This window comes from Sprattus sprattus (genome assembly GCF_963457725.1).
Source record: "Sprattus sprattus genome assembly, chromosome: 8".
Lineage (NCBI taxonomy): Eukaryota > Metazoa > Chordata > Actinopteri > Clupeiformes > Clupeidae > Sprattus > Sprattus sprattus.
The window spans coordinates 33,806,029-33,818,528 of record NC_137927.1 but is presented as its reverse complement, the minus strand read 5'-3'; the positions used below and the strand labels follow the sequence as shown (position 1 = coordinate 33,818,528).

At 44.8% G+C, this 12,500-nt stretch overlaps 1 protein-coding gene across 1 annotated transcript in view; it reads right to left on the bottom strand.

Annotated features, from left to right (window-relative positions):
* The window catches only part of LOC308369658 (protein kinase C-binding protein NELL1-like), a gene marked incomplete at both ends in the record, with an annotated part of 172,183 nt that overhangs the window by 95,031 nt on the left and 64,652 nt on the right, over positions 1-12,500 (bottom strand). Inside the window, 2 exons of the mRNA XM_080844162.1 lie at positions 6,475-6,603; positions 10,269-10,368. Of these exons, the coding sequence (XP_080700288.1) occupies positions 6,475-6,603; positions 10,269-10,368 (229 nt within the window). The remainder of the gene's footprint in view (positions 1-6,474; positions 6,604-10,268; positions 10,369-12,500) is intronic.

The window sequence follows — 12,500 nt, the reverse complement described above, 5'->3', positions numbered from 1 at the left end:
GGGGATGGGAATCAGGATGATGGAAACTAAATGGATACAAATAAATTCAATGCTACATTGACTCATGAAACCATTGTATAATTCAATGATTAAAAATCCCCTCGACACAGACATAATAAAGAGCTCTCTTTTCTACCGATGGTTAAAAGGTAATTTAAGGCTCAAGTCATACAGCCCAGGCTAAAGGTTTTTGTCATGTCAACAGAGACAGGATAATGACTGTAATGACTCTCTGTTTCAACATTGTAGTGATCATGTCGCTCATTATACCTTGACACCCTATCACTACTGTTAATAGTAACATGTTGACATGGCTGACATTCACAATATTTTGCCATTCTGCGTTCAGCTTCTGGTATATAATCTCCATTGGTGACGTGGGTGATTTAAATATCCCCATGACAACATACTTTGTAGAATAACAATACAATCCAGCCGTCTTTCACTGGCGTGGGAGTGAGAGACAGCCACACAATGCTCACGTGAGACGGCCAGACTTCTGAAGCCCTTGGGGAATCGATCCCGCCACTTCCGCCTGACATTTAGTGATTTACCCATTACGCTTATGAAGACAAAACGTCTTCTTTTTTAAAACCCATCTGGATTGAGTCCAGTCTCCGGCAGGTCACGGTTAGAACAAATTCTCAGTAATTGTGGCGATCTGAGATGAAATAGATTGCCCCAGGTCATGTCAAGGTCAAGTTGAATATTTATAGCTTTTTGGAAAGGGGACGTGCCAAGGCTATGCTCAAACGCAATCCCTGCTTCTACTGTGTGCAATACAACAGCTCAGCACACTGCCTGCCCTTCTCACCATCCCGAGACTGCAATGAAGCATCTACAAAGGAATGGAAACTGACTTTCTACCCGTTACTTTCCCACCTCAAGATTGCAGTGCTGGCAAAAAAAAACAACAAAAAAAGCCCTACTAAATTATGACTGATCACAGAGCTGTGCTCCCAGCTTAGATGAGCTAAAGCCAGGGTAAATCAATGCACATTTGGCCCAAACCAGGTTGATATCTTGTGAGACATGGATGGGTAAAGCGTCCACAATGCATACTCTCCCCTCGAAGGCTTATGCAGGGAATGGGAGGCATGAGGATATACTGCAGTGAGATCCACGTACAGTATCTCCACAGCACAGACCAGCTGTAAAAGCTTCTTCACAAGGCAGAAAGCCAGCTCAGTTACTTGCGCTTGACATCCAAATAAATGTTTCGCAGAAAATAAAAGCTTACTTATAAAATGCTTCCGTCTAGTTATGGGATTTACTCAGCTCTTCATTGACAGCGCTGTGAGCCTGGCTTGCATGTGGGCATCAAGTATTAGCCAGAGCATGACAGTTTTTGTACAGAGCCCGACAGGACTGAGGGATGGTAGAAATACAGTGGCTCTTTTAATCATCCCTGCCTACACACATAAAGAGCTGTTTAAGGGAGAAAAGAAAGACCTTAAAATATTGGCAGGGTCTGAACAGTGATTTACTCTTTACTTTGGCTCTGTAATGCCACGATTTGTCTTAGTTCTTGTGAGACATTAAATCAGTACTGTAGCAGCAGCTGGACCCAGAGGAGAATGCCAGCCTTAATTGTCACCACTGAAATATGACATGCAGGGTGTGTGTGTGTGTGTGTGTGTGTGTGTGTGTGTGTGTGTGTGTGTGTTTGTCTGCTTGTCACCACTGAAATATGACATGCAGGCAGTGCAGTGAGCTGAGCTCCCTCAGTCAGCCTCTGCAACACAATCACATATGAAAATGCACTAGTACACACTCTAGACACACAATCACACATGATAATGCATTTGTGAAAACACTATAGACACACAATCACACATGATAATGCACTAGTACACACTATAGACACACAATCACATATGAGAATGCACTAGTACAAACATGACTAAATGCACGTGAAGGCACTCCAAACCATCTAGAAAGCACGACTAAGGTAAACCTGTCTGGAAACTCCAATAACTGCTAAGGTTTAAAACACAGCTAGGGTTATCCTTCATCTCTTTCCATTTAACATTTTTAATCTCTCATGCTTATTTTTCTGCGCCATGTAACGACCATCTCATAACTTTCTCTTTTGTCTTCATTAACATCCGTTTCCAGTTTCTTTTTCGTCGACAATATGCAGTTCCAACCTTTCAGAGCCACTCTGCGGTCGGGCAATTTGGTCCAATAACACCAGGAAATGGGCTCTTCCCTGAGCTGATGACATGTGCAGAGGGAGTGTGTGTGTGTGTGTGTGTGTGTGTGTGTGAGTGCATGGAGCCTAGATCTAGTTAAGCTGAAGAGTGTGAGTGATGACCACATGCTCTCTGTCCTCTCTTAGTCATGATGGAAGATCTCATTAGGTTCCTGACTGATTGGGCCATTAGGACATGACGAGAGTTAAGATGAGTTAAAGAAATGGTCGTAATGAGTCGTCCTGACCCTGCAACTTTACTGTGAAGTGAGGACACAGACAGGATCATTTTGATCAGAAACACGACTGCAGATTCAACAATCAAATGCAAAAAAAAAGTGTTTTACAGATATAAATCAACACACGGCACATTCTTAAGTCTTATTGGGTCTTCTTCTGATATTTAGGCCTCCTCTGTATCAGTATTTCTGTGCTAGACTGTGCATTTGCATTAGGCTATACTGGTCATCAATAGATAATGATGAGTCATACACTTAACTGCAACAACAACAGCATAGTGGGTATGGTAGGCCAACTACGAGTCACGTGGCATTCAGAGAAAATGAACATTGAATATGGGAAGCCATTTCCAGTGTCTCATGTTCTTTGGCAAACAGTTATTGTGTTTCATACTTGCGCTCCATTATCCAACCCAAACTGCAACTTCCATCATTTTAATTTCAAATTGGCAAAGTGAAGCCTTTACGACCTATCACAGACCGTACCACATTAGAGAAGACTGACAAGCACTGTAAAAGTGCCTAGGGAATATAAAAGGCTCTCTAAAGCAAGTTTGATCAGAATTAGCATCCAGAACAGCATTAGAAAAGAGCAGCACACCCACTTTCACAAAAGAATTATGGTAACTATGGTAACTCCTGCCAAAAGTGACATGCCGCCATAACCTCTTCTCTAAGTATCATGACTCCGAGGACACAAAAGCATGATGAGAACGAGCTTTTATGGAAATAATGGCTACTTTCCTCCAGTGCTAACCCCATGAGATAGCAGCTCTTGGCAATGCTCTGTTTGCCATTAAAGGCGATGGGTATTTTATATTCAGCTTATGCTTTTCAAATGACACTTAAGTACACATTAAAAGGCACTGTAGAAATGTTGGCTGTTGTGGACCCATAAACAGAGCCCACAGCCCTGGAGAACACAATCCATGTTTGACCCATCATGCCAGACTGTGTAAATTAGATTCAGCTTGTCCCATTCCAGCGCTCCTATGAAAACTGATAGCGACTGCCAGGGCGCTGCTAAGCCCTGACGTGTCGTGTTCATCCGAGGGCCCCCTAGTTAAAGAGGCTGTGTGTGTGTGTGTGTGTGTGTGTGTGTGTGTGTGTGTGTGTGTGTGTGTGTGTGTGTGTGTGTGTGAGCGTGTGTGTGTGTGTGTGTGTGTGTGTGTGTGTGTGTGTGTGTGTGTGTGTGGGTAATCCCTTTGTCTTGTTTCCTGATGCAGTGTCAGTGTGGCTAACCAAGCTCCTGTGGAAAAGGCATGTGCCCGTGTGAGGGGCTAAGGCGGCAGGTAAATCCACCTGTGTACTAGCCCTAAGTAATTGGATTGGGCTGCTCCGTTCAGCCGAGCCAGGGACGTTTTTGGACTCGCTCTGCAGATGTGATGCTGTTGGGCTTGCAGGGATGTATGCTAAACAACTCCAGGCTCGGGTAGTAGCGCCCAGGACATATGTCCAGGTGACGTCCCCAGAACAGAGGGGAAAGTAATATGGAGAGGATATGCCAAGTGTTTTTCATCTCTGCTTTTATTGTGTTATTTATTTATTTTAATTTTTTCGTGTTAGGGAGGGGAAACCTTCATGGGCTGTTGCCTCCATCTTGATACACCTGTCTCGGCTGTCGGTGAAGCTTAACACGCATGGACGCTGTGCCTTGTCTGGGGTCCCTTTGAAGGGTGTTGACATGAGCCATCAGTGGCAGCGGTGACTGCATGCAGGATTAGACAGCCTCTCCCCAGGATCAGCGAGGGTTGCTGCGTTAGGGGGGGATGCAGCAGGAAGTCCCTGCCATGAGCTGCAGCTCAGCCAACAGAGCAGCTAGCACTAGCATTAAGCAGCTAGCACTAACATTGAGCAGCTAGCACTACCATTGAGCAGCTAGCATTTCCATTGAGCAGCTAGCACTTCCATTGAGCTGCTATCACTAGCATTAAGCAGTTAGCACTACCATTGAGCAGCTAGCACTACCATTGAGCAGCTATCACTAGCATTAAGCAGTTAGCACTAGCATTGAGCAGCTAGCACTTCCATTGAGCAGCTAGCACGAGCATTAAGCAGCAAGCACTAGCATTGAGCAGCTAGCACTAGCATTGCTGAACCCCACCTAGATGTGTGTACAGCACATCCAAAATGATGCAGAAGAACATCAATCATGCGAGATCAACTCCAGCCAGCTTTGAGCGACAATTTGACCTCAGTATCTGTGAGCGACTGTCTGAGGTCATGAGAGCAATCAAACATAACTGTCAGGGAAGAAAACAGTATGTTGCCCGTCTACCAATGAGCAAGCTTTACTGGGAAATATAAGCAGCAATGATGACAGAACTGTGTGTGTTACAGTAGACAGCGGGAGCAGTGCAGACACATACACAGTCACACACAGAGACACACACACACACACACACACACACACACACACACACACACACACACACACACACACACACACACACACACACACACACACACACACACACACACACACACACACACACACACACACAATGACAGCAGGAGCAGAGCTGTGCAGTGAGTAGACTTCACACCATGACACCTTCAGGGACGTGCCAGCGACAGACGATAGCACCTCTGTATTTCCTCCCATGCCCAAGGTTGTCAGTTCAAGTCTGGTGTGGGACTGTGCTTGGTAACAAATGCAAACCTTGGTTTAGTTAAAAAATACCCAGCAAATATTTAACCCAAGGACATTTTGTCATTTTCGTAATATCAATGATCTTAGTGAAATAACAGCTGTGTTCCACTGCATTGAAAAAGGAGCCAGAAGATGATTGGATGATTGGAAATGGAAGTGTAGACCCCAATATAAAGCCAAATAGCTCAGGTGCACCACAGACCTGAGTCCAATAGTATGAGAATAGGACACAGAACCCAGCACAACAGGATGTGAATATGACACAGAACCAAGCCCAATAATATGTGAATATGACACAAAACCGAGCACAACAGGATGTGAATATGACACAGAACCAAGCCCAATAATATGTGAATATGACACAAAACCAAGCACAACAGGATGTGAATAGGACACAGACCCGAGCACAACAGGATGTGAATAGGACACAGACCCGAGCACAACAGGATGTGAATAGGACACAGACCCGAGCACAACAGGATGTGAATAGGACACAAAACCCAGCACAACAGGATGTGAATAGGACACAGACCCGAGCACAACAGGATGTGAATAGGACATGGAAATTAAATAAAAAATGCAACATTTATTGCATATATAGCTCTCTTTTGCCCTGTTCAACATCAATGCAGCAACATTTATTGCATGTATAGCCACCTTTTCTCTTTTGCCCTGTTCAACATCAATGCAGCGTTCAATGGCCATTATTACTGGAGACCTCCAGGAGCAGTAAATCTACGGGCCATTACATTTGTGGAAGGTTTAAAACCTTTAAAACCTGCTAGAGCTCACCTTAACCTGAAGCTCCCTTCAGAGGGACTCAGGGAAATCTGATAATATTCATCTGGACCTCACAGCACCTTTTTCCAGATGTGTGCTGATAATATTCATCTGGACCTCACAGCACCTTTTTCCAGATGTGTGCTGATAATACCAATAAGACAGTCTCTTTAAAGGAGCACACTTGGAACTCACAAGCTGAGCATACATAAGCAATACAAGTTAAACATTTAAAATTAATGAAATTAATGATATCATGGCTCAACAGTACATTTCCTTTTATTTGCCATTATTTTATGGAGCATCAGACAGCCTTTCAGTATTAAAGATGACTGATAGATCCAAGTCAAGGTATAAGCACTATTAATATTTCAATATCCATGGCTTGCAAATTTTACATCGACTACACAAGTTCCTTATTTACTCTTAACTAGATTAATCTACGCTCGGCTGTCAAAGCGTATAAAACGATTAGATTTGTGTGACTGTCTGTGCAAATCCAATAAAGAGTACCAAGAGAAAATGATTACAACTTTACTGCAGCCAACAGAAACGTCTCGTAACCCGGACTCCATAGGATGAATATTAAGAAGTTCCACTCGTCTTACCTTCACAGTACGTGGAGTCCCCATGGATGGAGGCGAAGCCGCTCCTGCATTCACACTCGGCTTTGGTGTCGCGATTCTTACACACAGAATTATCCCCACAAATGACTCCTTCAGCACAGAAGTCGTAGCCTGAGAAGAGAATACAGTGAACATTAAGGTCTCTTTCAGATTGACATTTGTCGAGTAGCTAATATTTTCCTCAGTGTCACGACAAAAAAAATGCCATTGTGTCTCAACAATGAGTGGAAAGGAGCTAATGTGCCGTTGAAACGGGAGAAGTGATTGTGCCATGTGAGAAAGGAGAGGCCTTCACGTCAGTGGAAGGCTTCTGAGCACCATACTTTATTTTAAGTCTTAAGGCTGTCATTTCACAATCTCAAGGCTATTTTCCATGAGAGTCCTTAAAACTATCTGTTTCTGGCAGCCATCATCCTTATTATTTCAGATAGCAGAGTCCTCGGCAGGGGTCAGAAAAGTTCCACAGGACATGAATCATAACTTTGAGGCAGAAGAACTGAGGCCTATGTTCTGAAAGACGTGATTTGTAGCATACACTTCTCTCTTTTCTCAGTCCAGGATGTCAAGTGGTCTGCCTGATCAATGTCTCTCATTTCCTTTAATGACTCCCTGCTCCTTTAAGACTAATGATGCTGAGAAGCAAAGAGAACTGGAGATATCACACCTCCTACCTGTTTCTCAAACTTCTCTTTCTCCAAAATCAGGGACAGTAACAAGTGAGACGTGCACACACTCTCTCTCTCTCTCTGTCACTCTCTCTCTCCCTCTCTCCCTCTCTCTCACTCACTCCCTCTCTCTCTCCCTCTCTCCCTCTCACTCACTCATCTCTCTCTCTTTCTCTTTCTCTCTCTCTCTTACTCTCTCTGTCCCAAAGGCACACACACACACTCACATACAGACATGAAAGTCTTGATGGAGAAAAGCTGTGCTGGCTGGTGGAATGACAGGCTTCATCTTTGACTGAAGCAGCAGATGAAGGAAGAGAGAGAGAGAGAGAGAGAGAGAGAGAGCGAGAGAGAGAGAGAGAGATAGAGAGAGAGATAGAGAGAGAGAGAGAGAGAAAGAGGGAACTGGGCGCCCTGGTGTCACGACAGCTGAGCGGCGGAGCCTTTAAACTTCACTTTTAAGCTGAATGCAAGAATGTGCCGATTTAATGACTTGTGGGTAATAACCAATTTAAGGAGGGCTGCCCTGCCCGTGAGGAGATAATGTCTGACAATAAACAGGGCTGGGGAATATGGCGGTGGGAAGACTGGGTGGGTAGAAAGGAGCCGCGGCATGAAAGCAGACGGCACAGACATGTGCACACCGAGCAGGAAAGATTAGTGGCAGGCTAATTACTGCTGCCTGCAGGCTTTGTGCCCAAGGCTTCAGAGCACGGAGAGCACAGAGAGCACAGGGACACAGCCCAGCAGAAAGCCTCCAGCCTCTGGACGCTTCATTCAGTGGCCCTGCCTGACTGCTCAGCCTCAAACCTACACGCACACACACACACACACGGACACAGCCCAGCAGAAAGCCTCCAGCCTCTGGACGCTTCATTCAGCCAAAACAGAATGTGTGGAGGGGGAGTGAATGGACGAGGATGCTGCAGTAGCTGGGGTACTAGAGGATGCTGCAGTAGCTGGGGTACTAGAGGATGCTGCAGTAGCTGGGGTACTAGAGGATGCTGCAGTAGCTGGGGTACTAGAGGATGCTGCAGTAGCTGGGGTACTAGAGGATGCTGCAGTAGCTGGGGTTGTAGAACCTGATAATGTAATAATTTCCTGATAACGTAATAACCCTGATAATGTAATAAAAAATCCCTCATAAGTCCCTAAAAGATGTAATAAAACCTGATAATGTAATAATACCCCAATAATGTAATACAGTGCATTTCCCAATAATGTAACAATCGCCATACCAATAATGTAATAAACTGTTACATTAATTGGAAGTTATTACATTATCAGGTTAGCCTCAATTTTGCAGAACCTGATAATGTAATAAATTCCTGATATTGTAAAAACTTTGGTCAGTGCTGAAATGTTGAGACACCAGTTATTCAGACCAAGTAGTGATGCTGTGTAGACAACCACCCACTATTGTTTTGCTCATATTTTGATCCCAATGGTATAGGCCTTTAGCCTCGCAAGCCAAACCTGTACAGCAAGAAGCTGTACAAGGGTCTGGCACAACACGATTTTCAGTGTGGGCGGGATTAACGGTTGTCTGTTAAGTTGCCTCTGCACGCAATGCCACGCAATAGGAATGGCGCTACAACCAATCCGAGCGACTGACGAATGACAAAAGACGATTTGATTGGCCTGGTACAGTATGTGCCCATTAGCTGCCGGTCTATAACATACCAAAATGTTCTTATTTTTTCTCTATTAGTTGATTACCACTGAATATCCCTTTCACCATTGTAAAAATTGTGCATTCGCAATCATATTAAATATATACTGTATCTGCTAATAGTGAAGCAGCAGGTCTCTGGACAGCTTCACTGTTTGGACCTCTGAAACTGGAGACCTGATGCTACAGCACCAACCAAAGTTATTACAATATCAGGTAATTATTACATTATCAGGTTCTGCAAAATTATTGGGAAATGCACTTTATTACATTATCGGGGTATTATTACATTATCAGGTTTTATTACATGTTTTAGGGACTCATGAAGGAATTTGTATTACATTATCGGGAGTTATTACATTATCAGGAAATTATTACATTATCAGGTTCTACAGGGGTACTAGAGGATGCTGCAGTAGCTGGGGTACTAGAGGATGCTGCAGTAGCTGGGGTACTAGAGGATGCTGCAGTAGCTGGGGTACTAGAGGATGCTGCAGTAGCTGGGGTACTAGAGGATGCTGCAGTAGCTGGGGTACTAGAGGATGCTGCAGTAGCTGGGGTACTAGAGGATGCTGCAGTAGCTGGGTTACTAGAGGATGCTGCAGTAGCTGTGGTACTAGAGGATGCTGCAGTAGCTGGGGTACTTGAGGATGCTGCAGTAGCTGGGGTACTAGAGGATGCTGCAGTAGCTGGGGTACTTGAGGATGCTGCAGTAGCTGGGGTACTAGAGGATGCTGCAGTAGCTAGGGTTCTAGACTTTCACACATTTGAGCAGAACTGCAATTTACTATTTTGGAAGAATGCAAAAAAGGGAGGGCACACCATGTTCAGCTGCGTATATACAGGCAAACCCACTTCTTGACTTTTTTTTTTCTCCCTCTTTATCACACACACATACACACACACACACACACACACACACACACACACACACACACACACACACACAGACACACACACACCTTGCAAGGTAGGAATAAACATAAAAGTAACCTGCTAAAAGGTATGTAACTTCAAAACTGAATCATCTGAATAAAAAACATACTCTCTATATAATCCTTACTTTCTTAATGTACTTTCTTCAGTCCCTCAGAAAAGTGCCCAAAACTTTGCACACCCAAAGATCCAGTTATTTAGCAAAAACACAACCGCACAATTTAAACCATCAGTGCAAACGTGTTAGCACAAGAAGAGGCCAATCTGCTCCATGCAGCAGCAGCCAAAATTTGATGAAAGACCCCATCTGACAAATAAAATAAAACAAAATGACAGCTTTGAAACAGAGTGGAGAGACAGGCCTCCACTGTGGTCTGTGTGAGAGAGGCCCATCAAGCCTTGGTTCTGACAGCGCGCCCATCAAGCGGAGAGGCCCATCAAGCCTTGGTTCCTACGGCGCTGTCAGCCCAGTGATGAGTGGACAGCCCCGCATGAGATCTCACCTCTGCAGACGTTGCAGCACCTGTTCTCCGGAAGAACTTGCTCCGCCGATGAGCAGTTGAGGATGGGACAGCTCTCAGCAACTTTTATCATCAAGCCGTTCTACAGAGAGAGAGAAAGAGAGGGATATAGAGAGAGGGAGAGAGAGGGAGATAGAGAGAGGAAGAGAGAGAGAGAGAGAGAGAGAGAGAGAGAGGAAGAAAGAGAGAGACAAACACAAAAGGCAGCAAAGACGCGTGTCGTTAGCTTTCCCTGGGGGGCTTAAAGGAATGAAGAACACAGTGAACACAACAGCAAGTATGACAGCATGTCCCAATCTGGCGCTGCGACACTCTTGTTTATTTCTCCTTTCTTCTTCACTCTCTGTCCCGTGATGTGATGAGATGCGGCGTTAATGATGCTGCCTCCTACTTTAAAGTGCCTCCATTCCTCCAGGGACAATTCCTCCCGTATGATAACAGTCCTCGTCTCTTTAATGCCAGGCTAAAGCAATCTACGTCTCTGTCAACTTTCTGCAGCGTTCTCCAAGCGTGCATAAAGAAGAACATCACAACACAGGCAAGGCAGCTGGAGACAGCGCAGCCTGGAAACAGCTACCAGTTACGGCTGTCGATTGATGTTGTTGCCCACCTCCCGCCCCCAAACACACACCGTTTTTCGCCTTCACTCTCTTTACAATCCTCCATCTATACGACTGGACCCGTTCCCACTCTTGTACCCGCTGCTAGGGTGATTTCAGTGCAGCCCGCAGGCTTGACGTTTGGCAGCTGGAGTGAGCTGTACAGTGGAGCCAGGACCCGGCGTCTACAGCCCTAGCCGCTGATGCTCCTCTGATCTTAATTGATTGTCTACAGGTTCGCTCCCCAGACCCCCAACCCCCCCACCTCGGCCAGCCTCTGCCAACCAGCTACCATTTAGGGGCCCTCGGCCGGTGGGGGGGGGGGGGTTGCTCAGCTTGTGGCTTCAGTGGAGAAATGAGGCCAGGGTAGAGGAGGAGGAAACCTGGAAGGGGGTTGATTCCTTCTCCAATATGAATATGTCTTGGTTTGACGAGTGCAATGCAGTATTCAACACAGGTGGCTGATTTATTGAACATGGTGGTGGTTCTGTTTCCCCCCTCACACCTCACAAGTGTGGGAGAGTGTGTGTTTGTGTGTGTGTGTGTGTGTGTTTGTGGGTGTGTGTGTGTGTGTGTGTGTGTGTGTGTGTGTGTGTGTGTGTGTGTGTGTGTGTGTGTGTGTGTGTGTGTGAGAGAGAGAGAGACAGAGAGAGAGAAAAAGAAAAATAGAGAAAGAGAGAGAGAAAGAAAAATAGAGAAAGAGAGAGAGAGAGAAAGAAGAGAGAGAAAGAGAAAAAGAGCAAGAGAGAGAGAGAAAGAGAGAGAGAGAGAGAGTGTCTTCACTGCAAAAATGCTTTTCTAACCTAGTGTTATTACTCTTATATTGAGATGAAAAAATCTAGTTGGTCTTGTTTCTAGCTAAATTGTACTTACCTAGTGCTCTTTGGTAAGGTTATTTTTGCCTATTTCAAGCAAATATTACTTATTTTAAGAAATCTTAACAAGCCAAATTTGCTTAACGCACTGGCAGCCAAATTTGCTTGTTTTAAGCCAAATTTGCTTAACGCACTGGCAGCCAAATTTGCTTGTTAAGATTTCTTAAAATAAGTAATATTTGCTTGAAATAGGCAAAAATAACCTTACCAAAGAGCACTAGGTAAGTACAATTTAGCTAGAAACAATACCAACTAGATTTTTTCATCTCAATATAAGAGTAATAACACTAGGTTAGAAAAGCATTTTTGCAGTGTTGAAGGTCAGGGACATAATCAGCACATGGAGGACATGATGCTCCATCATTCAGCAGCTCTTAGTGAGTGGGACCCGCTCAGTTCCTCCTCTCACACCTAGGCAGGTTAAACTCCCACACACACACACACACACACACACACACACACACACACACACACACACACACACACACACACACACACACACACACACACACACACACACACACACACACACACACACACACAACCTCTCACACCTAGGCAGGTTAAACTCCCCCTGGCTCAATTATCAGGCAATGCCCACTCAATCCAATTATGTTGAAAGGAGGTTATTCATTCCCAAACACATTACACAGAGAGAGAGGACAAATATAGGACAACACCCCTGCTGAAGTCTCTGTGTATTAGCATAGAACAACACCCCTGCTGAAGTCTCTGTGTAT